This window comes from Phacochoerus africanus, chromosome 3, assembly GCF_016906955.1.
Source record: "Phacochoerus africanus isolate WHEZ1 chromosome 3, ROS_Pafr_v1, whole genome shotgun sequence".
In the NCBI taxonomy this organism is placed as follows: Eukaryota; Metazoa; Chordata; class Mammalia; order Artiodactyla; family Suidae; genus Phacochoerus; species Phacochoerus africanus.
Window position 1 is genome coordinate 172303280 of NC_062546.1, and position 24801 is coordinate 172328080.

Consider the following 24801-nt stretch of genomic DNA (forward strand, 5'->3'; position numbering starts at 1 on the left):
CTATGTTTTAATCATAATCACAAAAATTTTTTCTACTGGAATATAAAATGGGATTTTTTCCCCTGAAATATCATCATAAAACCTTATGAAATACTTCAATGATATGAGTCATTCACTTATTCATATGATTGGACATTTAGATAATAGAAATCTGTAAGAAATATATTGTTAATTCCTGTGGAGGAGGACAGAGGAAATCCTACCAATGGGTTTTTGTTGTTGTTGTTGTTGTTTTGCTTTTTAAGGCCACACCTGAAGCATAAGAAAGATCCCAGGCTAGGGGTGGAATCAGAGCTACAGCTGCTGGCCTACGCCACAGCCACAGCCACAGCAACACAGGATCTGAGCCACAGCTGTGACCTACACCACAGCTCACAGCACCGCCATATCCTTAACCCACTGAGCAAGGCCAGGGATTGAACCCACATCCTCATTCTCAGATGCTAGTCGAGTTCATTACTGCTGAGCCACAATGGGAACTCCCCAATATATTTTAAGTGCAGTTTAATTCAATGTTCCTTGCCAATTTAAAATATCAAAATTAGGGGTTCCCGTTGTGGTGCAGTGGAAACAAATCCGACTAGAAACCATGAAGTTGTGGGTCCATCCCTGGCCTTGACCAGTGGGTTAAGGGATCCGGTGTTGCCGAGAGCTGTGGTGTAGGTTGCGCTTGGATCCCGCGTTACTGTGGTTCTGGCGTAGGCTGGCGGCTACAGCTCCGATTAGACCCCTAGCCTGGGAACCTCCATATGCCGTGGGTGCGGCCATAGAAAAGACAAAAAATTAAAAAAAAATAATCAAAAGTATTCTGTTCTGCTTCTTTCTTTCCAAGAGGCTGCATAAAATTACTTTGACAGAGTCATGAATCACTTTTTTGCTGTTAACCTCTTCTACAATTTGATACCATCAACATATCAATCTGCAGTCAACAATATCTTTATTCTTAAAAACCTTGAACTATACAAGTGAGACTTACTGCCGCGTACCATAGTGTTTAGTTAGCAATTTGGTCAAAGTGTAACCTCTTTGCAATATTACTGAAACTGACAAGGAGTAGATTGTTATTTTAAAAAGTTAGCATCTTTGGAAATCATACATGTTGTAAGTCAGTTAATAGCATACAGGTACTAATGGTATTAATGCATAATCAGAAAAACTGGAACATTTCAGACTCTTAGCAATGCATGTTATTAAGTGAAGGTCAGTATAGTTTTCAGTAATAAAAACCTAGTTAATATATTTTGAGGCTTGAAGCTCTATAAAGCCTTTAATGTAGTTTAAGACAAAGTATGAACAAAAGTAGCTAATTTTAGAAGTCCAGTTTTTGTGAACCGATTGGTCATCTGTCTCCTGTGGGAAACGATGATGTTTTATGCTTTAGTTCTGAAATTCACCTTTTTTAGGGGGCATGGGAAATATAAAGCCAATTGTAATGGAAACTAAAGAATTGAGGTTTTTATTCTTTTTGGTCTTTTTGTCTTTTTAGGGCTGCCCCCGAGGCATACAGAGGTTCCCAGGCTAGCGGTCCAAGGTCCAGTCGGAGCTGTAGCTGCCGGCCTACACCACAGCTCATGGCCACGCCGGATCCTTAACCCACCCAGGGCAGCCAGAGGCCAGGGGTCGAACCTGGGTCTTCATAGATGCTAGTCGGGTTCGCTAACCGCTGAGCCACGATGGGAACTCTGAATTGAGGAATTTTTATTCCTCAAAAACATATGCCTTTCAAGATAAATTATCGACTCCATTGGCTATATCTATACATAGAGAATACATTACCTTGAAGAATTTCAGGTTTATATTTTCCACTCTCATGATTAACGGAAAATTTTTTTTCTCTTTCACAAGGAAGGGAGCTATTTGTTGTCTCTCAAGGAACTATTATAGATTCTAAATATTTAAATATTATTCTTCCTGGTTGTCTCTTGGGCAAATGTTATTTCCCCTTTTTATAAAATAATTTCTTCTTGAAAAATACTTTTTATTGGGTATTGGTTAGTATGAGGGGACTATTGTTGATTTTGTTAGATGGTCTAACTATATTGTCGTTATGTGGCAAAATATTTTTTTTTTAGAGATACATACTCAAGTGTTTAGAGGAGAAATGTCATGATAACTAATTTTCTTTAAAATTCTTTAGCATAGGAGTAATATGAGAAGATAACGTAAAGTAGAAGCTGTTGTTATCTAATCAGTGGGTATTTGTATTCATTATACCATTCTCCTTACTGTATGTTTGTAACTTCTATAATAAACAGACAAAAAATAATGACTTTCAATAAAAATGAAAAAATACGATACTTGTGGACTACTGACTTCATGAGAATGGGAGAGGATTTTTTTTTTTTAAATAAACTAATTTTGGAGGATGTGTATTCTTTCCAATCTTTTTTAACTCATTTCCTAAAATGTGTAGTGTACTCAGGAGTTCCCACTGTGGTGCAACAGGATCAGTGGCATCTCTGCAGCGCTGGGATGCAGGTTTGATGTCTAGCCCATATGCCTTGGGGTGGACAAAAAAGAAAAAAAAAGTTGTATTTATACAGCTATAACGCATGGAATGTTCTATTGCACAGTAAGCCTTTTTTTTTTTTTTTTAGTAGTTTAATAGTTTTAACCATTGAGTAAATATCCCTAAAATTGAGACCAAGGTTTATATCACTAACAATGAAATTAAAGTTTCAAATGCCTAAAAATATAAAAGCTTAAGACTTCCCACTGTGGTGCAGCAGGTTCGGGATCTGGCACTGTCTCTGTGGGTGCCTGGTTCCATTCCTGGCCCACTGTAGTGGGTTGGCAGGCAATTGTGGCCTGGGTGGAGGCTTCAGCATGGATTTGATCTCTAGCCTGGGAACTTCCATATGCCACGGGTGCGGCTGAAAAAGGAAAAAAATAAAAAATTAAAAACTTAGATTCCCGTCATTTACCTTATGATGCCATACAGAAAATTCCTTTCAAAGATTTAATATGTTCAAATGATATGCACTTATTAAAATTTCCTGAAAGTCCTAAATTTGATTAAAACCCATAAATGTATATAAATACTATGAAAATATTAATCACTGATAATTATTCTTCTTGTTTGGAGTAAGGACGGGAACTAAGTTAACCATATTGCTTGGGGAAAAAAGGTTCTACTTTGCATTTCTCCTGATTGCTACTGTGATATCTCTTAACAGGAAACTTAATTGCTTAGGAACAGAATTTTTTTTCTTTTTATGGCTGCACATGCAGCATATGTAAGTTTCAGGGTAGGGGTCAAATTGGGGCAGCAGCTACAGGCCTACTCCACAGCTAGGGGTTGAATCTGAGCCACATCTGTGACTTACATCACAGTTTATGGCACACAGTTCAGAATTCCTGGAGTTCCTGTTGTGGCTCACTGGGTTAAGGGCCCAACATAGTGTCTATGAGGATGCAGGTTTGGTCTTGGCCCTGCTTAGTTAAGGCAATTAGATTAAAAAAAAATCAACTGCACTTGACATGAATGACTTAACATGTGAAAAATATGTTGTAATGCTTACTTTGAATCAAGCTAATGATAAAATTGATTAAAAAAAGTCACCTTGGGCTATGTTAATAAAAATATTCTCTCCGATTTTGAGAGATAATAGCCTCACTGAACTCTCAGAAAAATAACATATATTTTAGAAAAATTAAGATGAGCAAAAACAAAAAACTCTACAAACCCACCACTCAAATAACATACATACACAAGAAGCATGCACTTTTTATAGATTTTGTAATTGTTTTCCTTTTTGCTGAAATTATATTGCTGGCAGCAGAAGTGTATACCTGTGTCCTTTGATCCTTAGATTCTGCTGAATATTAAAAACTCTTCTCTTGGTGGAGATTCCCAATTAGGTCTTCAGAGTCAAAAAGAGCAGTTTTACTTGGGAATTTGTTAGAACTATCAATTGGGGTTGACCATAACTGAATCAGAAAATCTGGTCAACTCTGAATTCAGGAACTCAGCAATTCCGAGTTTTAAAAAGCCCTGCAGGTGATTCCAATCCAGGCAGAGATTTGAGAATGGGTCTGTGTTTACCCTTTGATTTTTCAGATAAGGAAGCTAAGATCCCAAAAAGAGTTGTCACAAATTAATTTGAGAAAAGTGCTAGAATCTTCACCCAGTGATTCCTAGGATGGTGACTCACCCCTCTGGGGAGAACTGTTTATTGGGCTAATTGCTTAACAGTATTTGGAAACAACTGTAAGGGGGTGGTCTGTTGAGCATTTAACTTATCTGGTGGACTTCTTACAGTTCAACAGTAGCCTTTGATTCATTGAAATTTAGTCTGAAAAGTTTGCTTGATCTAATATGTTTTAGACACTTGATTACTCACACATGTCTTAATCCCCGAGGCATGTTTATGTGCCATTTAAGTAACTACTCCATTCCATCATTAGGTCTCTAATGAATCTCTGGAATGTGACCCTGCCCCTTTCATTTTAAACAAGCTTTTTACAAGTTTGAGGACCACGAAGACAGACGTTTAAAGTGGTTAAGAATAAGACTAGCTGGACTGGACCAACATTTTCAGTATCCTTTAATTCGGATTCTACAGAGAAAACAGAAAACAATTTGCTAATGTGTGTATCATGAAGCCAATATAACATCATCAGAGATTGCTCCAGAAATCTTTAATGGTAAGGCATTAAAGCGATTTTTTGATAAAGTATAATATAGTTTCCTCATCATTTGGGAAGGAAAAAAGGGAGGTAGTGGGCCAAGGAGGGCCAAGAGGTCACAAATACAAGAGTTGAAATAATGGATCTTGCTCTAAACTGCAAATGCAGTCAACCTGGACTTTCTACAGTACAAATAAAGGACATGGACTTTAAAACATCTCAGCAGTTAAGAATTTTAGTTTTTTAAGATTACGTTGTGTGGAATAGCCAGGTTAAGGAAAAAAGATACGGTATCTAAAGAATAAAACCGGAATAATAATTTTTGTGCCATTTGACGTTTTCCAAGATGCTTTCACATAAGCTTTTTATTTTATCCGTGTAATAGCTCTGTGAAGAAGGAAAGTACCGGCAAAACCGTTTATTTAAAAAAAAACTTTAGTACTGAATACACGGAGAAAAAAGAGAAGCTGACAGAACCAGAGAAATGACAGAAAAGGCTGTCAGTGAGGAAGCGAAGCATAGAGCAAGCGCAAAAAGCTAAAGTCCAGGGAATGGGCAAAAGAGAATAGAACAGAGGCCAACCCGGTAGGGAAAAACAGTATTTAATGGGCAAATAGATGCAAAAAAGCCAAAGTGCAGGAATTTGGGATTAGGAAACTGGAATTTACTTAAATGCACCAGAGGATGGATGAGATCAAAGATATAGAGGAAAATTAAAAAAAAAAAAAAAAGTGAGGCGAAGCGGCACTTAAAGATGCATAGAAGTTTAGTGGGCTGATATTATCCTTAAGGCCCATGACTATGGGGTTGGGCCCCAGGTTGAGGATAATGCCAAGGGGAGTCGCAGAAGGGACAGGCGGGAAGACGGCTCAGCCGGGCAGGCATTCACTCCGGACTAACAAAGGCCGCCAGGAGCGCTTACCGAGCCACGCAACCTGCGGGGGCCGAAGGGTTAAACGCGCGCCCAACTCCCGCGCGCATCCCGGCCCCCACTCCTGCGGTCGCTAGGAGACGCCGGAAGTGGGGGAAGGGAGGGCTGAGCGACCGAGGGTGGGAATCTTTTTCGGGCTCCCGGGGGTGGAGGGAGGGGAGCGCGCGTGCGCGCGCCGGGCCGGCCGTCGCCGCGGTGACCGTCCTCGGAGTCCGTCGGCTCGCGCCCCGCCCCCGTTCCTGCTGCCCCCTCCCCTGTCCCGCGCGAAGGGTGTTTCTCGTTCCTCCCGGGTTGCCGCCGCCGTCGCCGCGGCTCCTCCTCTCCTAGTCTTGGGTTTCCCTGGCGCTACTGCCGCCGCTGCCTCTGTGGTCTGTCTGAGGAGGAGGAGGATGTGAAGATGGCGGAGCTGCAGATGCTGCTGGAGGAGGAAATCCCGGGGGGCCGCCGGGCCCTCTTCGACAGTTACACGAATCTGGAACGGGTGGCCGATTACTGCGAGAACAACTATATCCAGGTGCGATGCATCTCCCGGCCTGGGCGCGTAGGGCCTCCGGTTGGTGAGCTGCGCTTGGGGAAGACGCCCCCCCACAACCCCCGTCGCCCAGGGGCCGCGCGCTTGGGGGCGTAGGGCGCGCGGAGTCGAGGCGGCGGCGGGGACGCTGACCAGCTGAACCCCCATGCGGGGGAGGACCAGGGTGGGAGCTGGGCTGAGAATGGGTGAGAATTCCACAGTTGGAGGAAATTGTAGCTTTAAAACATTTTAAAAAGCCGTGAATCAGTCCTGGGTTCGGTGTGTATGTGTGTAGTGTGTTTCTGTGTGTCCGTGTGTGTCGGTGTCCCCGCCTCCTCGCTTCTTCCCTCGGCCGCCCCCGCACTCATCAATTTTCAGGATGGCGGAGGAGGCGGAGAGTGGCATTTTCTATTTGACAGAATCCTGCTCCTCCATATGGCAAGGGTGTGGGGGGATTGATGGGTCACCCCCTCCTCCAAGCTCTGGAGGATTTTTTAGGGCTTATGTTGCTGCAAAGTATTGTGCCTCAGTTTTCAGTTAATTTGAATGCATCAAAAGATCGGGGGGGGCGGTTTGCTTGATTTTAGATCCTAACTGGGATACAGTAGAAGAGCAGTTGTCCCTTGTTGGAAGTTATTGCCATTTTTCTCCCTGTGGAGAATGAGAAGCTGCACGATAATGAACTATTCCTTCCCCCCCCCCCCCCAATCCCGTTAGAATAGGTAATTGGCCTGTTGGGGGAAAATTGTGACAATTTTTCAGAGAGAATTAGGAAATGAGCCTCGTGGTTTAATTTTTCCTGTGATGGTTGGTTTGGCACAGGGACTCAGTGGTAGCGCTATATGTATGTGTATGGAGGCGGGGGATATTGGGTGAGATGAAATCCAGCTGCTCCTGTAAGAAGCAAAAGATTCTGTGGATTAAAAAAAAAAATCCTTCTTTGAAAATTAATTGAAAGGATAGCTTAAAACGCACAATTTGCAAAATGATTATTTTTTGTTTTCTTTATGGCTTTTTCTGAACCACAGGTTCTACCTCCATTTTTTACCCCCTTCCTGTTTAAATTCTCTTGGTATAAAGGTGGAAATAGAAGAATTATGTTAAATTGTTCCTTCGCCATGGTCTTTATTATTGCTCTCACTTCCATCTCTCCAGGCATCCTCCTTAACATCAGCTATATTGGGAAGCATTCTCAAGTCTTGGTGTAAACCAGAAAAAAAAAAAAAAGTGTTAAATTTGATAGGTTTATAAATTTTGTAAGGATCACACGGTTAATCAAGGATGGTATTGTGAGATTTTACTTGATTAGACATGTCGTGAATTCTGTGTTTTCTTGTAGGGAATGGAGAATAAAATTAGACATAATCCAAGGCTTTTCCCTCCAAAGAGACAGTTTAAAGTCTGGCTAGTAGGAAAAGAAAGAATGTTTCTTGGGTCAAAGGTTCTTAGAAAAAACATCGTTTTCTCTATTTGTAGGGCGCTTTGCTGATATTGAGTGTATGGGAGAGATTCACAGGTTCAGTTGCTCAGTTTTTTACTGAATTTATTTAAAAGTCTTCTCTGGCCTGGCGCTGTGTCAAAGGTTGATGATACATACCTAGTGTCTACAGAATTTCATAGTGTAGTTAGTAGGAGAGGCTGGTCTGTGAGCAAATGAATACTGTATAGTGTGTCAATTTATACTCTTAATGGGCGGCAAGAGGGAAGGATCAGCAGAAGCTATGTTATCCGTACTCTGGGAATTCACAGTCTCTAGGAGAGGCAAATCAAAAGGACTAAAGTAGTAATTACAGTGCCTTATGCAGCAAATTATGGGAAAGTTACAGGTCAGAAGAGAAATGGAGGATGAAAAAGATTGGGTTGCGGTTATTATCAGTAAATTTAAAAAAACCAAGATTTCTCTCTCTTTGGAAGATACTTTTTATTGTAATTTGAAGGTACAGTTCTTAGATTACAGCTGTTACATAAAAGTAACTGAATGAAAAAACCTGAGAGATAAAAGGGATCAACAATTGTCATCTTTTTATGTTATAGATGTTTCTTTCAGTTCAAAAGAGAAGGACATTACTTCCATCTTTTGTTTTAGCAATGGGAGTCAGAATTTAATGTGATATTTTAAAATTCAAAGTATAATACTAATTAATAGAGTTGGATCTGGATTTTAAAGTATCTTATTTGTTCACTTTAGCACCTAAAATAGATTTTACACTTTTACCTCTTAGATTATCATTTGTTTTAGGATCCACTGAGTACCTTATTGGTATTTTCTCCCCCAGATGATATTCTTACATGATTAGTTTGTAGAGTTGATAAATAGGACATGGTGATAGTGTGTTTGTGCTGACCCAGTTGCACATTTGGCTGGCTCTTCTTGTGATCAACAACTGACCAGCAGGGGTTTTGACGCTGCCTTTGATCCTTGCAATAGAGGAAAGTCATTTGGTGGGATCAGTGATCAAATTGTCAATTTCAGCCTTATGATAGCATCATGCCCTAACCACTAGCTAAAGTTAAGTCACCCAACACTCGTTTTATTTTGTGGAAATATAATTTTTGCCTATAGAGCAGAAAAAAAGATGAATCTGTTGGTCGTATGTAACACATACTAAGGTTCTTTGCTCAGTGTTCTTAAAGAGCAGGTTTTATTCATGGGAATATTAAAAAGTAAGATACATAAGAATATTCTAAATGTCGATAATATTTAGCATGAAAATTGAGCAAAGGAAGGAAAATGATTGTGCTGTTCTTCTGAAAAATAGTCATATTCTGTGAAAATTGTTCCTATCATATGAAAATGCCCTTCAGAAATATTATCTGTTGGTATTAGGAGTGATCAGATATTGGCTGTATTAACACACACACACAAAGTCTACAGGTAGAGCAGAATTGTGAGCAGTAGTTTTCCAGGTTTCTAACTAATGCAGTTATTGTTAGAAATTTAAAAATCACCTTTAGTAAAAATTTAGATCATTTTGTTTTATTTCAACCTCTGGAAAAAGTGGTAGTCAAAATATCTTTCTGAAGTGCGATGATAGCAAATTAATTTGCTATTTCTCCAGTTGATTTTATTTCTCCTGTAAAAAACGGCTTGTTATTGTTAAAGAACTTGCTCAGAACAGAAATTAAGAATTTACCTTTATGTTTTATATGCAGTATTTCTGTCTTTTAAGTAATAGAAGATATATTATTCATAGCTTTCCTTTTTTTTCCCCTTGTCAACAAGGATACTCAGAATTCACTAAAAATTGTGGGAAAGTTTTATAAGGGGATAGTAGAATCATGGCTTACTAATCAGTTTCATAAAAATAGTTATTAAAATGATATGAATATTTAAAGTTCTTAAAAACCATTAAAATACATGCTCATTGTTGAAAAATTATTAGAAAATACAAATAGGTATTAAGGAAGAAACTTAAAATTGCCCAATCATTTTGAATATACATCTAGTAATTATACTCTTAAATATTTTTGATATGCACAACTCTGTATCATTTTAAAAAAATTTTTAGCTTGCTTTAAAAAGAAACTTTTAATGGTGCTTGACTTTGTTTTTTATGGATGGTCATAGAGTATACAGAATGGAGGTTTGTATTTAACTTCTGTTTGTTCTCACAAATAGAGGAATCTTTTTTTTTTTTTTTTTTTTTTTTTTGGTTTTTAGTGCTGCTCATGTGGCATATGGAAGTTCCCAGGCTAGGGGTCGAATCAGAGCTGCAGCTGCTGGCCTGAAACACAGCTAGTGGCAATACTGATTCCTTAGCCTGCCGAGCTAGGCCAGGGATCTAGTCAGCATCCTCATAGATACTAGTTGTTTTCGTTATTGTTGAGCCACAATGGGAGTTCCCAAATAGAGGAATCTTAAAAGTGCCTAGAAGGAAGAAGGAGGAAGGGGGGGGTCATTTGAGAGTAGAAATTTGAGGACTGATCTTTCCCGGTGACTTTTGTCTTAACTCTACAGAAAGGAGTGAACCTTGTGTGAACATCAGCCTGAATTAGGGAGATTGAGGTGATTTAACACAACAGAATTTGATTAAGGTTTTTCATTCTCAAAAAATGTCTCATCATCAGAGACATTGGATTTTCATTGGCACCCCAGTCATTATCCAGGTCTTTGGTAAAATTGCAAACACAGGCTAAATTATATTCTGAGACCTGTACCCTTTTTATAATTAAATATTTTTCAACCTAAATAAAAATTTAATTTTAGAATAATTTTCATAATTTTGTCATCTGTGCACTTAATACTCCTCCTTCCCCAACGTACTTAATTGGCTTCAGTTCCCTTTATTGATCAAGAACTCCAGTTGCACTTCATTTTGCCCTACCTTGAAGAACTTCCTAATACGAAATTGCCCTTTACCCAAACAATTAACTCTCCCTTTATTTTGTCATCTTACCTTGATACAAATAATGTGTAAATGTGTGATAGATTTGCTTCATTCAGAGTCCTCTTTCCTTTCCCAGAGAGAATAGTTTATAGCTGAATGTATTTACTTATGTATAAAATGTATATTGGAGACATTTTTGAGCATGCGATCCTTTGCATGTTATTTTCTTTTTAAAATGCAAGGAATTTTAGGAGTTCCTGTTGTGGTGCACTGGAAACAAATCATACTAGTAACCATGAGGTTGCGGGTTTGATCCCTGGCCTGCTCAGTGGGTTAAGGATCCAGCATTGCCGTGAGCTGTGGTGTAGGTCACAGATGCTGCTCGGATCCCCAGTTGCTGTGGCTGTGGCGTAGGCCGGAAGCTCTATCTCTATCTCTGATTTGACCCCTAGCCTAGGAACCTCCATTTGCTGTGGGTGCCGTCCTAAAAAAAAAAAAAAAAATGCAAGGAATTTTAATAACATGCAGTGGTGGTGTGTTTAAATGTAATCTTCTGGGGGATAAATGGAAGTATCTTAAAAATTATATTTAGACAGTTTGCAAACTTTAATAGCTTATGGTTGAATATTTATGGGACTTGTTAATAGATTGATTTCATGAAATAGCATGTGAGATAACACCTTCTCCTTTGAATTTTTCATTTACTTTGTGTACCTTCACCGGATAAAAAGCTTCTAGAGGATAGATTTATATTTTGAAAGTTTTTTTTATTTTTATTTTGTCTTTTTTGCCTTTTCTAGGGCCGCTTCCCACGGCATATGGAGGTTCCCAGGCCAAGGGTCTAATCAGAGCTGTAGCCACCGGCCTACACCAGAGCCACAGCAACTCGGGATCTGAGCCGTGTCTACACCACAGCTCATGGCAACGCCGGATCCGTAACCCACTGAGGGAGGCCAGGGATTGAACCCGCAACCTCATGGTTCCTAGTCGGATTCGTTAACCACTGCACCACGACGGGAACTCTGAAAGCTTTTTTTAAATATCCTTCCATTAGCCACAAAATGTTGTAGACACTAATCAACAGCCCCTGAATGTCAGAAATACATCGTCTGATATACTGTAGGTTTCCCTGAATAGTTTTATAGACTGAATGCCGTTACCTCTAAGTTTTTCTTGCGTGTTTTTCCTGTTAGATGTTGTAAGCAACTTAGCATTACTGTAAGTCATTATAGCAGGGAACAGAGTTTTACTTTTTATCTCTTCATGCACAAATAATATACTTAGATATAGGAATTTTGGATCACAAAAGAGCTTTACCTTGAATCATTTACAATATGGATATTTAGTTCATTAGAATTTTAAAGTTAGGTTTACTGAAGTGTAATACACATCTAATGCACTTCACCCTTTTAGGTATAACGTTCTATGATTTTTTAAGGTGGGGGGGTGGGCTTCATCTGCAGCATATGGAAATTCCTGGGCCAGGGGTTGAATCCAAGCTGCATCTGTGACCTACACTACAGCTGCAGCAATGCTGGGTCCTTAACCCACTGCACCACAGCAGGAACTCCTAAAATTGTGTGAATTTTGACGAATTTATAATTATATAACCACCACAGTATAAATTTTTCTAGTTGTGATCATTCGGGAGTACAGCGGTAAACGTCTTTATCTCATTTGGCTAAATCTAAGGAATTGGCTCTACGATGGGCTCTGATGACATTGCATGTGTCTACATAGTCCCTGTAAGCAAGGTTTGAACTGTAGGTGGTCTGGGTCTTGGCAGGGCATCTTGTGACACTCTCGGAATATGAGATTACGGCAGGCTTGTGAGGAGCTCATAGTAGCCTTTTCTCTCTCATTTGCTCATCTACCAAGGACACCGTCATAATACAGTTTCTCATTAACTCCTGGTTCTGATAAAATGAGGCTTTCTGTTGCATCCTCTTAGGGCACAGCTGCAGGCTGTAAAACTTCTGCTGTAGCATGCCATTGGCTCCTTAGCACCAGTGTTATATCATTCATGTTGTAGTCCTATGGCCCCTTTGTTTTGGTTTTGCTCTGCACCCGGACCTCAAGCTTTTGCTACTCTTCCTTTCACTTTTTTTTTGTCTTTTTTTTTTTTTTTTTTCGGGCCATGCTGGTGGTAGAAGGAGGTTCCCAGGCTAGGAGTCAAATTGGAGCTACAGCTGCCTGCCTATGCCACAGCAATACTAGATCAGAGCCCTGTCTGCAAGCTATAGCTCATGGCAATGCTGGATCCTTAATCCATTGAGTGAGGCCAGGGATCCAACCTGTGTCCTCATGGATACTAGTCAGATTTGTTTCCACTTAACCACGACGGGAACTCCTTCCCTTCGCTCTTTATATAAGTACTAGACTTTTTGAATCTAATAATGGCTTGTTAGGGCTTGAGCACATCTGTCAGGTCTTGTTCTTCCTTTGCCTTGACAGCAAATATTTGTAACTGTGGGTTCACTGAATGACTAATGATGCTAAGCATTTTTTTCACTTGCTTATGTTTCATCTGTGTTTCATCTTTGGTGAAGTGTATGTCGAGATCTTTTGTCTGTTTTCTATTTTTCTTTTTATGGCTGCACCTGTGGCAAATGGAAGTTCCTGGGCTAGGTGTGGAATCAGAGCTGCAGCTGCCAGCCTATGCCACAGCCACACTGGATGCCAGCCACATCTGTGACCTACACAGCAGCTTGCGGCAACACTGGATGCTTAACCCCCTGAACCTGTATCCTCAGAGAGACAGTGTCAGGTTCTTAACCTGCTGAGACACAGCGGGAACTCCATGTCGTTTTTTTAAATTTTTTTAAATTGTTGAGTTTTGAGAGTTCTTTAGATATGCTGAATAAAGTTACTTATTAGATAAGTATTTTATAAATATTTTCTCCCAGTATGTGCCTTGTCTTTTCACTTTAATAGTGTCTTTCAAAGAGCAGAAGTTTAAAATTTTGATGGAGTCCAGTGTATCAATTTCTTCTTTTCTTGGTTAATTCTTTTTGTTGTTGTTGCTAAGAAACCTTTGCCTAACCTGAATTCACAAAAATTTTTCTCCTATTTTTTCTTCTAGACATTTTGTAATTTTAGGTCTTACAGTTAAATCTGTGATCCATTTATAATTAATTTTTTTACATGGTTGAGGTATGCCAAGTTTGTTTTTACAAATGGTTATCTAATTATTTAAGAACCAGTTGTGGTTAAAGAGTCTTTTCTCCATTCTGTTCAGTTGGCATCTTTTTAAAATCAGTTGACCATATGTGCTTGGGGTCTGTTTTGGATTCTCTTTTGTTCCTTTGATCTGTGAACATATATTTTGTCCATATTGCACTGTAGCTTTTGTAGTAAGTCTTTTTAGTAAATCAGGTGGTATGAATCTTATACCTTGTTCATCAGATTTGTTTTGGCTATTCTAGGTCCTTTGCTTTTTCAGTATATGTTTTAGAATCAACTTGTTAATTTCTGCAGAGCTGCTGGGCTTTAGAGTGGAATTGTACTGAATCTGTAGATACTTTGGGGCAGATTGACACTTTGACAATATTGAGTCCTCCAATCTGTGGACTTTGTATTTTTTTCTATTTATTTAGGTCTTCTTTGATTTCTCTTGTCATTTTAGTCATTATAATACAAATTTTGCACATTTTTGTTACATTTATTCCTAAATATTTAATGATTTTTGTGCAAATATAAATAGTACTTTTTAAAAATTTTTGGTTTGCCGTTGGTCATTACTAGTATATTGAAATAGGACTGACTTTTGTATGTTGGCCGTTTTATTTTCTGACCTTGCTAAATTTGCATATTGAACATGGTAGCTTTTCTTTTTTTTTTAAGATTCTTTGAGATTTTTTTGTGTAGACAGCCATGTCATCAGCAAATAAAGGTGATTTTTATTTCTTCCTTTCTAATGTTTTTCCTTTTATTTACCTTTCTTGCCTTTGGGCACTGGAAAGGGCTTCTTTTTTTTTTTTTTTTTTTGGTGTTTTAGGGCTGTACCCATGGCATATGGAGGGAGGTTCCCAGGCTAGGGGTCGAATTGGAGCCACAGTTGCCAGCCTATGCCACAGCTACAGCAACAGCAACATCAGATCCAAGCCACACCTGTCACCTGTAACACAGCTCAGAGCAACGCTGGATCCTTAATCCATTCAGTGAGGCCAGGGATCGAACCCGCAACCTCATGGTTCCTAGTCAGATTTGTTTCTGATGCTCCATGACGGGAACTCCAGGACCTCTAAAATAATGTTGAATAGGACTGGTGAGAGCCTGTATCTTTCACTTTCTCTCAGACTTGGAAAACAGCCAGTCTTTCACCATTAAATATTATATCAGTTGTAAGTTTTTTTCTGGATGTTCTTTATCAGGTGGGAAAGTTTTCCTATTCTTTTTAGTTTTTTTTTTTTTTTTTTGGTCTTTTTTTTGCTATTTCTTGGGCCGCTCCCGCGGCATATGGAGGTTCCCAGGCTAGGGGTCTAATTGGAGCTGTAGCTGCCCACCTACGCCAGAGCCACAGCAACGTGGGATCCGAGCCGCGTCTGCAACCTACACCACAGCTCATGGCAATGCCGGATCGTTAACCCACTGAGCAAGGGCAGGGACCAAACCCGCAACCTCATGGTTCCTAGTCGGATTTGTTAACCACTGCGCCACTACGGGAACTCCCCCTATTCTTTGTTTGATCAGAATATTGTTAAACCATGAATGGAGTTTATATTTTGTTATATGCTTTTTTCTGTATCTTTTGAGATAATTCACTTTATTTTCCGTCTTGATAAGATAAATGACACCGTGGGATTGCAAGATGGATTTTGTGAAAATTCGTACTTATAGTAAGTTTGGTCAGTGCAGTAATGTGCGTTCTGAGTTACAGGACATTTTTTGCAAAACATGGGCTTATAATACTAATGTCTAGAAATGTGCTACAATAAGCAGGCTTGGTCAAACTGGTATAATTGTATACTGACTATTATTTATGCACTCTGCTATGTGCTTTATTTGTGTATGCAAAAGGACTGTTTATAAAGGCTTATTAGAGGATTATTGTTTTAAAAACCTTAAATTTCTTTTAATATTGTGATCACTAAAATAGTTACAAAAAACTAAAAATACGTGTTATATTAAACAGTAATTTTGCTAATTAAATACTGTAATATTAATACTGTAAAACTAATATTAAAGATAATTTTATTTTTAGTGGACATTTAACTGAGAAGTTAATCTATCTTAGTTATCTGTAAGACGGTACAGTTATAGCAGCTATTCATAGGGTATTTGTAAAGATTGAGTTAATACAGCTAAAACAATACATGTCTAATAAAATCTAAGTTTTTAAAATGTACCATTTTATGTACTGCTAAATGAACACTGCTACCTCAAATGCTTCAAATACTGCCACTTAACTGACAGGATACATTTTGGTTTCAGTAATGTTAAAATATGGAAAGCTATTCATTGTACAATCAGTAAAACATACCTTATCATTATTGATATGTATTGAAGACTTACATGATATATTTTTTTCTTTTTCTTTTTGTCTTTTGTTTTGGCCATGCCTGCGGCATGAGGAAGTTCCCATGCCAGGGATTGAACCCAAGCCTCTGCAGTGACAACTCCGGATCCTTCACCCACTGTGCCACAGAGAACTCCAATTTTTGTCATCTTATTACACTGTTCTTTTGGGGCATGTCTTTGGTTACCTTTTTTTTTATTTTAAAAGATTTTGATAGGATGAGATCTGACTGAGATTCCAAGATGCTTGTACCTGTGGTGCTTAATTTCTTATATGCTATTTTAATGTGTCTATTGAACTACAACTATGTTGTGGTTGACTTTGATCTTCACAGCTTTTACAACTAAAATATATTATGTAAAGTTGTAGTTCATATTTTACACTGCATGCCCTCTTTTGATATAAAAGTTAGCCTACTCATCTTCTCTAATAGCCATTTTATGGTTCTGTGTTGACTTAGAACATAACCGTTATAACTTTCAGCATTTCCAGCAATTTGCCAAGATGATTATTAGAATAATAGATTCTGCGAAGTTCAGAGGTTCAGAGTTGAGTCTTCAGATCACATGTAACCAAATATCATCATTTAGTTTACAACTTTTGTGGTTCCTATTTTGAACTGTATGTATGAGAAAATTTATCTTTTTTTTTTTTTGTCTTTTTGCTATTTCTTGGGCCGCTCCCGTGGCATATGGAGGTTCCCAGGCTAGGGGTCTAATCAGAGCTGTAGCCACCGGCCTACGCCAGAGCCACAGCAACGCGGGATCCGAGCCGCGTCTGCAACCTCCACCACAGCTCACGGCAACACCAGATCGTTAACCCACTGAGCAAGGGCAGGGATCGAGCCCGCAACCTCATGGTTCCTAGTCGGATTCATTAACCACTGCGCCACGACGGGAACTCCAGAAAATTTATCTTAAATGCTGAGATGTCTAATTTGACGCAGTACCTTTTGAGTGTACAGCCTTATAGTCCTGCTGGTATTCTTTTCTTTTCTTTTTTTCTTTTTTTCTGGTATTCAAATTCAAGTGGAGATTTTTGGGTTTTTTTTTTTTTCTTTTTTTGGCCACACCCACTGCAGACCCGAACCTCAGCTGTAACAATGCTGGATCCTTAACCCACTGTGCAACCAGGGAACTCTTGGTACATTTTGCTAGAGTATAAAAATTCTGATAATACATATAATTCCTAATTTATGAATATTCACACTGTTCTGTCTGCATTGATTTCCTATTGTTGCTGTAAGAAATTATTGCAAATATAGTGGCTTAATACAACATAAATTTATTATTTTATAGTTCTGGAAGTCAGAAATCTAAAATGGGCCACAGAACTGTGTTCTTTCTGGAAGTTCTAGGGGAGAATCAGTTTCCTTACCTTTTCTAGCTTTTAGAGGCTGCCCACATATTTTAGTCTATGACCCCCTTTCAGTTTCCAAGCCAGCAGTGGCATAACTCAGATCTCTTACTGGTTTCACATTTATTCCTTTCCTTCTGCTTCCATCATCCCCTTCTCTCTCTCTGCTTCTTTTTGTCCCATTGCCTTTGATTTTCTCTGACCTTCTACCTCTTTCTTAATAAAGATCTTATAAAGATCTCTTGATTTCATTGGATTACGCTTGAATAATCCTTGCATCTCAGGATCTTAAATTTTTATCTCCCAAGTCCCCATTGCCATATAAATAACATATTCACACATTCCAGGGATTAGGATGTGCTCATCTTTGAGAGGGCCGCTGTTCAGCCTACCGCAGTATCTGAACATAGCTTCTCCTGTAGTCTTTCCTATATCAGTAAATGACAACTCTAACCTCCTTGATACTCAAGTGCAAAATCTTGGTACCATCCTTGACTCTTCTCTTTTCCATTGGATGACAAGTAGCTTTATCTTCATATTCCTGGATCTGACTACTACTCACCACTTCTCCTGCTACCAACCTAGTCCAAGCCACCATCATCCCTTAGATATAGCAGTAGCCTTTCAGGTTGTCTAGAATAGCAGCCAGAGTGATTTTTTAAAAATCTAAATCAGATGATGTCACTACTGTTTGAAACACTCAGGGACTTCTCATCTCATTGTAAGAACCAGAGTCCTTAAAATTGCATACAGGAGAGTTCCCATTGTGGTGCAATGGAAATGAATCTGACTAGGAACCATGAGCTTATGGGTTTGATCCCTGGCCTCGCTCAGTGGGTTAAGAATCTGGTGTTGCTGTGAGCTGTGGTGTAGGCCGCAGACGTGGCTCGGATCTGGTGTTGCTGTGGCTGTGTTGTAGGCTGGAAGCTGTAGCTCCGCTTAGACCGCCAGCCTGGGAACCTCCATATGCCATGGATGTGGTCCTAAAAAGCAAAAAAAAAAAAAAAAATTGCATACAGGACACAAATGATCTAGCTTCTGGTCTTGAATCGTTTGCTGTTTATACCCTTTCCCTCTCCTTTGCTCACTCTACTCCAGCCACTTTGGCCTCCTTTTCTTGAACATACCAGGCATACTTCTTTCTCAGGACCTTTTTAGTTTGTATTTACTGTGACTGGATCTTCGTACCTCCTTTAGGCTTTTGCTTAGATGTCTTCTTGATGACTCCTTCCTGATCCATGTAAAATTACACTATATGCCTACCCTTTGTTCACACTTATCTTTTCTTGTACTTTGCTTTCCATGTTTTATTTTTCTTCATATTACTTATAATTTATAATAATTTAATACATAATGTACTTATTTGCTTATCTCCCTCTTCTGGCTTGTGAGTGCTATGAAGGCAGGGAGTTTTGTTTCTCACTGCCAGCACCTGGACCAGTGCCTGGGACAAAATAGGCGTTCAGTAAATATTTGTTAGGTGAATGAATATGGTCATTTCCCTCCCTTCCTCCCTCCCTCCTTCCCTCCTTCCCTCTCTCGCTTCTGTCTTTTTAAGGTTGCACCCACGGCATATGGAAGTTCTCAGGCTGGGGGTCCAGTTGGAGTTGTAGCTTCAGCCACAGCAATGCTGGATCAGAGCCGCATCTGTGAACTATGCCACAGCTCACAGCAATGCCAGATCCTTAACCCACTGAGTGAGACCAGGGGTCGAACCCACATCTTCATGGATACTAGTGAGGTTTGTTACTGCTGAGAACTCCCAAATTTGGTATTTTTTAATAAGCAGTAGAAAGTAATCTATTTGAGAACAATGAAATAAATTTACTTGTCCAAAGTTGAAGAAGTTGTAAATTTATGTACAGGTAAATGAAGTTGATGAATACTTTCATTTGTCTAACATTTTATTTTTTATTTTTGCTTTTTAGGGCCGCACTCTCAGCATATGGAAGTTCCCAGGCTAGGGGTCGAATCAGAGCTAAGCTGCCAGCCTGCGCCACAGCCATATCAATGCAGTGTCTGAGCCACATCTGCGATGTACACCACAGCTCATGGCAATGCCGGATCCCTGACCCACTGAGCGAGGCCAGGGATCGAATCTACATCTTCATGGATACTAGTTGGGTGCATTTCCGCTGTGCCATGAGATGGGAACTCTTGTATAGCATTTTAAATGTCACTGTGACTAACAGACAGAATTGACAGTACTATTTCATACATAGTTGGCATTTAAGGGTTAATTCAGTTCAGTTACTTTCGCTTACTGCAGGGCTTATTCTGTCGTGGATGCTTATCAAATGTCTGAGCTGATCTACAACTTGGAAAGTAAGCAATATTCCTATTTTTAAAAATTAGATAGGTAAACTCAAGCTTACTTGTGATTCTGTTAAACTGAAATTTTGCAGAGAGAAATTGTATTCATTTTTTTCCTGTGTTCCCTGTGCTTTTCTGAGTAAAATGATTGAACTTATGACTCACATCACTTAACATTTTTATTGTATATTTTTCTTGTTCATTGAAAGATATTTATTAAGCATCTCTTTCTGCAGGGAAATCAGTGGTAAGATTTATTAAGCATCTCTTTCTGCAGGGAAATCAGTGGTAAGTAAGTAATGGAGCTGGCAGTTTAGTTCTGTTTTGATTCCTATGAAGAGCCTCTTGTTAATTCTGAATTAGTGGGCCTTGGAGAATTCCCTTGTGGTGCACTGGGTTAAGGATTCGGCATTATCACTGCAGTGGTGCAGGTTCCATCCCTGGCCCAGGAGCTTTCCATGCCATGAGTAGGGCCAAAATGAATAAAAAAGATAAATTAGTGGGGTTGAACTAAACATAACATGAGCCTATTTTTCTTTTGTTGTTCTTGCTGACCATTATTTGGCTTTATCCACTTATCTATTGAAGACTTTGAATAGTCAAGGCAAGGGATGCATTGTGAGGAACTTCCAGAATCTACAAAATCAATTAAATAGAGGAAGTCAGTAAGGGATGCCAGCCTTTTTTGGTATGTATACCACATGTCTTCTGCCAGGAGATGGTGCCTGAATAATGATTCCTTCTTTTCTCCATTAAAATCTTTTATTCTAGAGGAGCAGGCCAGGCTCACAAAAAGAATTTGAATCTCTTAGCTTAGTATATAGCACTATTTTTGAGAGAATAAGGAATTTAAATTTATTGATACTAAATTTATATTGTTTGTAGGTTTTTTATCCATACATATGTTTATAATATGTTAATATGTATAATTGTGAATTTTTTCATGTGTAAATAATATAGTCTACATTTAATAAAAATTTCATGTCAGCAGTTTAGCTTGTGTTTAAATATGTTAGGTATATGTACATCTAGAGCTTACTCCTCTCGTATTTCCTGTTACGTCTTAAACACAGATGTCTTGTATAAATTTCTCCAAGTGAGTCTGTAGTTTTTTCCCCTTAAGCCTAACTGAGATATAATTGACATGTGACATTGTAGGTTTAAGGTGTACAACATGATGATTTACAGCTGATTTAAAATGTGATGACTGGATATACCTAGATACTGCAAACTGATTACCATGTTAGGGTTGGTAAACACCTCCATCAACCTCATGTAAGAACCTTCTTTTTTATGTATGGTGAGAATTAGCAACTTTCAAGTGTACAATACAGTATTTAAACTATAGTCACTATGCTGTGTATTATTAGATCCCTAGAACTTAATTCATCTTATAACTGAAAGTTTATATTCTTTGATCAGTACCTCCCTGTTTTTCCCACTCCCTGCCCTTGACAACTACCATTCTGTTTCCACCAGGTATAAGTGAAATTGGATAGTATTTGTCTTTGTCTGATGTATTTCACTTAACATAATGCCCTTCATGTCCATCTGTGTTATTGCAGATATCAGGATTTCCTTCTAATGGCTGAATAATAATTCTGTTATACAAATATACCACATTTTCTTTATCCATTCATCTGTGGAAGGACACTCAGGTTGTTTCCATATCTTGGCTATTGTAAATAGTGCTTCAAGGAATATGGGAATGTACAAGCAACAAAAGCAAAAAAAAAAAAAATGAAACAACATTAAAAAAAAACTACATAGCAAAAGAAATTGACAAAATGAAAAGGCAACCTACATAATGCTGCAATGAATATGAATATCTCTCTTTGAGATATTGATTTTATTTACTGTAGCTATATACCCACAAGTGGAGTTGCTGACATATGGTAGTTCAATTTTTAATTTTTTGAGGAAATCAGTCCTGCTTTCCATAGGAGTGTACCAGTTTACATTTCCACCAACAGTACACACATGAAGTTTTCTTTTTCTCCATATCCTCACCAACACTTGTTATCTCATCTTTTTGATGATAACCATTCAGCAGGTGTGAGATGATACCTTATTGTGATTCTGATTTGCATTTCCCTGATTAGTGATTTTGAGCACATTTTCCTGTACCTCTTTGCCATTTGTATGTCTTCTTTGGAAAAATATCTTTTCAGTTCCTCTGCCAATTTTTTTTTCTTTCTATTTTTGGCTGCATCCACAGCATATGGAAGTTCCTGGGCTAAGGATCGAATCTAAGCCCCATCTGCGGCCTGGATCCTCAACCCACTGCGTCAGTATGAGAATTTAACCAGCAATGCCACAGAGAAAGCTAGTTCTTTAACCCACTGCCCCACAGTGGAAACTCCTCATCTGTCCACTTTTAAATTGAGTTATTTGGTTTTTTGCTCTTGACTTTTATGGGTTCCTTGTATATTTTGGATATTAAACCCTTATTAGATACATGATTTGCAGACATATTCTCCCATTATGTAGGTTGCCTTTTCCTTTTGTTGATTTCTTTTGCTATGTAGAATTTTTTTTTTTTAAATGTTGTTTCACTTTTTTTTTTTTGCTTTTGTTGCTTGTACTTTTGGTGTCATATTCAAAAAGTAGTTGCTAAGACCAGTGTCAAGGAGCTTTCTTTCCTGCATTTTCTTCCAGAAGTTTTTCTTTTAGTGGTTTTGAGGTCTTATGTTTAAGTCTTTAATCTATTTTGAGTTAATTTCAATGAGTGTTGCAAGTTAGGGGTCTGATTTTATTCTTTTGCATATGATTATTCAGTTTCCCCAGCACCATTTATTTTTATTTATTTTTATTTTATTTTATTTTTTGTCTTTTCATCTCTTTTTAGGGCCACACTCATAACATATGGAGGTTCCCAGGCTAGTGGTCTACTCACAGCTATAGCTGCTGGCCTATACCACAGCCACCGCAATACCAGATCCGAGCAGCATCTTCGACCTACAGCTCATGGCAATGCTGGATTCTTCACCCACTGAGCAAGGCCAGGGATTGAGCCTGTGTCCTCACGGATACTAGTCGTATTTGTTTCCACTGAGCCATGACGGGAACTCTGACTCTTGGCTTCTTAGTCAAATATTAGTTGATTGTATATTTGAGGTTTTATTTCTGGGCTCTCATTTCTTTCTTTCTTTTTTTTTTTTTTTTGCTTTTTAGGGTTGCACTTGTGGCATATGGAAGTCCCCAGGCTAGGGGTTGAATTGGAGCTGCAGCTGCCAGCCTATACCATAGCCGCAGCAATGCAGGATCCAAACCACATCTGTGACTTATATATACCACAGCTCACAGTAACGCTGGATCCCCAACCCACTGAGCAAGGCCAGGGATCGAACCCACATCCTTATGGATACTAGTTGGATTTGTTTCTGCTGTGCCACAATGTGAAGTCCCTGGGCTCTCATTTCTATTCAGTTGATGTGTCTCTTTTTATGCCAGTAACACACTGTTTTGATTACCCTAGCTTTGTAATAAATTTGAAATCAGAAAGTGTGATGCCTCCAGCTTTAGTCTTCTTTCTCAGGATTGCTTTGGCTGTTCAGAGTTTTTTAAGTGTGTGTGTGTGTGTGTGTGTGAATTTTAGAATTATTTTTTCTATCTGTGAAAAATGTGGCACTATTTTTTAGAGTCCTGACTGATATACCTGGGAATTATTTAATGTAGTACTCACCATTTAATTGAATTGTGTTTTTTACTTTTTTCTTGTTCCCTCAAATGTTGTAATACTTGGTATGTTACTAATTAAAAATTTATTAGTTGTCTTTGGGTATAGAGAGAAGCTCAATGCATTTAAATTTGTGCTGTGCTACTGCTTATTGTAACTATTATCTTTCTTGCCTGTGAATTAGTGTCTTGGTTTCTTTTCATCTTTAAGGAAAAAGTAGAGGAACACAGTTCAGAAACTTCTGTTGTCTGATTTAGCCTGATAGGACTTCTAACTTGAATTTTAATTTACATTTATAATCATCTGTACTAACATTTTTTCCCTTGAAACTGACAGCATTTATGACTTGAACCTAGCCAGAACCCAGATGGGGACTTGAACCCATGTGCTGGGACTCTAACCCAGCCAAAACCCAAATTGGGACTTGAACTCACATGCTGGGACTCGAACCCAGCTTAAACCCAGATTGGGATGTGAACCCACATGCCAGGACTTGAACCTAGTCCAAAGCTGGATTATTTATTTGTTTGTTTATTTATTTATTTTTACATTTTTATTTTATTTTATTTTTTTGTCTTTTTAGGGCCTCACCACGGCATATGGAGGTTCCCAGGCTAGGGGTCTCATTGGAGCTGTTGCTGCTGGCCTACGCCAGAGCCACAGCAATGCCAGATCTGAGCCGTGTTTTTGATCTACACCACAGCTCTCATGGCAACGCCAGATCCTTAACCCACTGAGCAAGGTTAGGGAGGGAACTGCAACCTCATGGTTCCTAGTCAGATTCATTTCTGCTGCTCCACGACAGGAACTCCAAAAACTGGATTTTTTAAATTAGAATCACTCACCTTGTGTCTGGACTTACCGAGGTTCAGATTCTTTGTCCCTCAGAGCAGAAGGAATTCAGTGAGAGACAAAGTGATAGGCAAGAAATAGATTTATTAAGATAAGACACTTGTGAGAGGTGCAAGTGGGCAGGCAAGGAGGCTCTGCCCTGAGGATTAGGTGGGCTACATTTTACAATCCAAGGGAAGTGGAGAGGGGGTAAAGACCGCTTCTTTCTCTTTCCCCCAGTAGACGTCAGGTTTATATCATTAGCACTCCTTCATATCTAATAGAGAGCATTTGAGCCTATGAGGGCAAACGAGGACTGTCATGGTGCTTATGCAGATCAACAGAAGGGTGGTAACATATGCCAAGATACATTGAATCATCTCAAGTTTCTGTAAATGAGGGTCTCCTACTTTGGAATGTCATCTTTACCTTAAACTCCTGCCCTTGGTCCTAAGGGTTATTGTGTTGCTGAACTTGAATGCAGGCCGCATTTTATCTTTCACTTAGTGATCTGAGGCATATCTTATAAACAAGCCTGCTTTGTTCTGATGGCTTTCTTGAGCAATTATTAACTTACAGTGATTTCCCAAAGTTCCCTAGCTTTCCCTCTTTATCTGTGGTCCCCTATTGGGGCTTCTACAACTACCTATGTAACTATCCTACTCCATCTCTATCACTTTCATTCTGTATACTTTTTTGGTAGAT

At 38.9% G+C, this 24801-nt stretch overlaps 1 protein-coding gene across 12 annotated transcripts in view; it reads left to right on the top strand.

Annotated features, from left to right (window-relative positions):
- Positions 1-5737: 5737 nt before the first annotated feature.
- The window catches only part of ABI2 (abl interactor 2), a 124226-nt gene continuing 105162 nt past the window's right edge, over positions 5738-24801 (top strand). For all 12 annotated transcript variants that reach the window (XM_047773284.1, XM_047773292.1, XM_047773287.1 and 9 more), the window contains exon 1: positions 5738-6074. In XM_047773284.1, the coding sequence (XP_047629240.1) occupies positions 5958-6074 (117 nt within the window). In that variant the 5' untranslated portion in view covers positions 5738-5957. The remainder of the gene's footprint in view (positions 6075-24801) is intronic.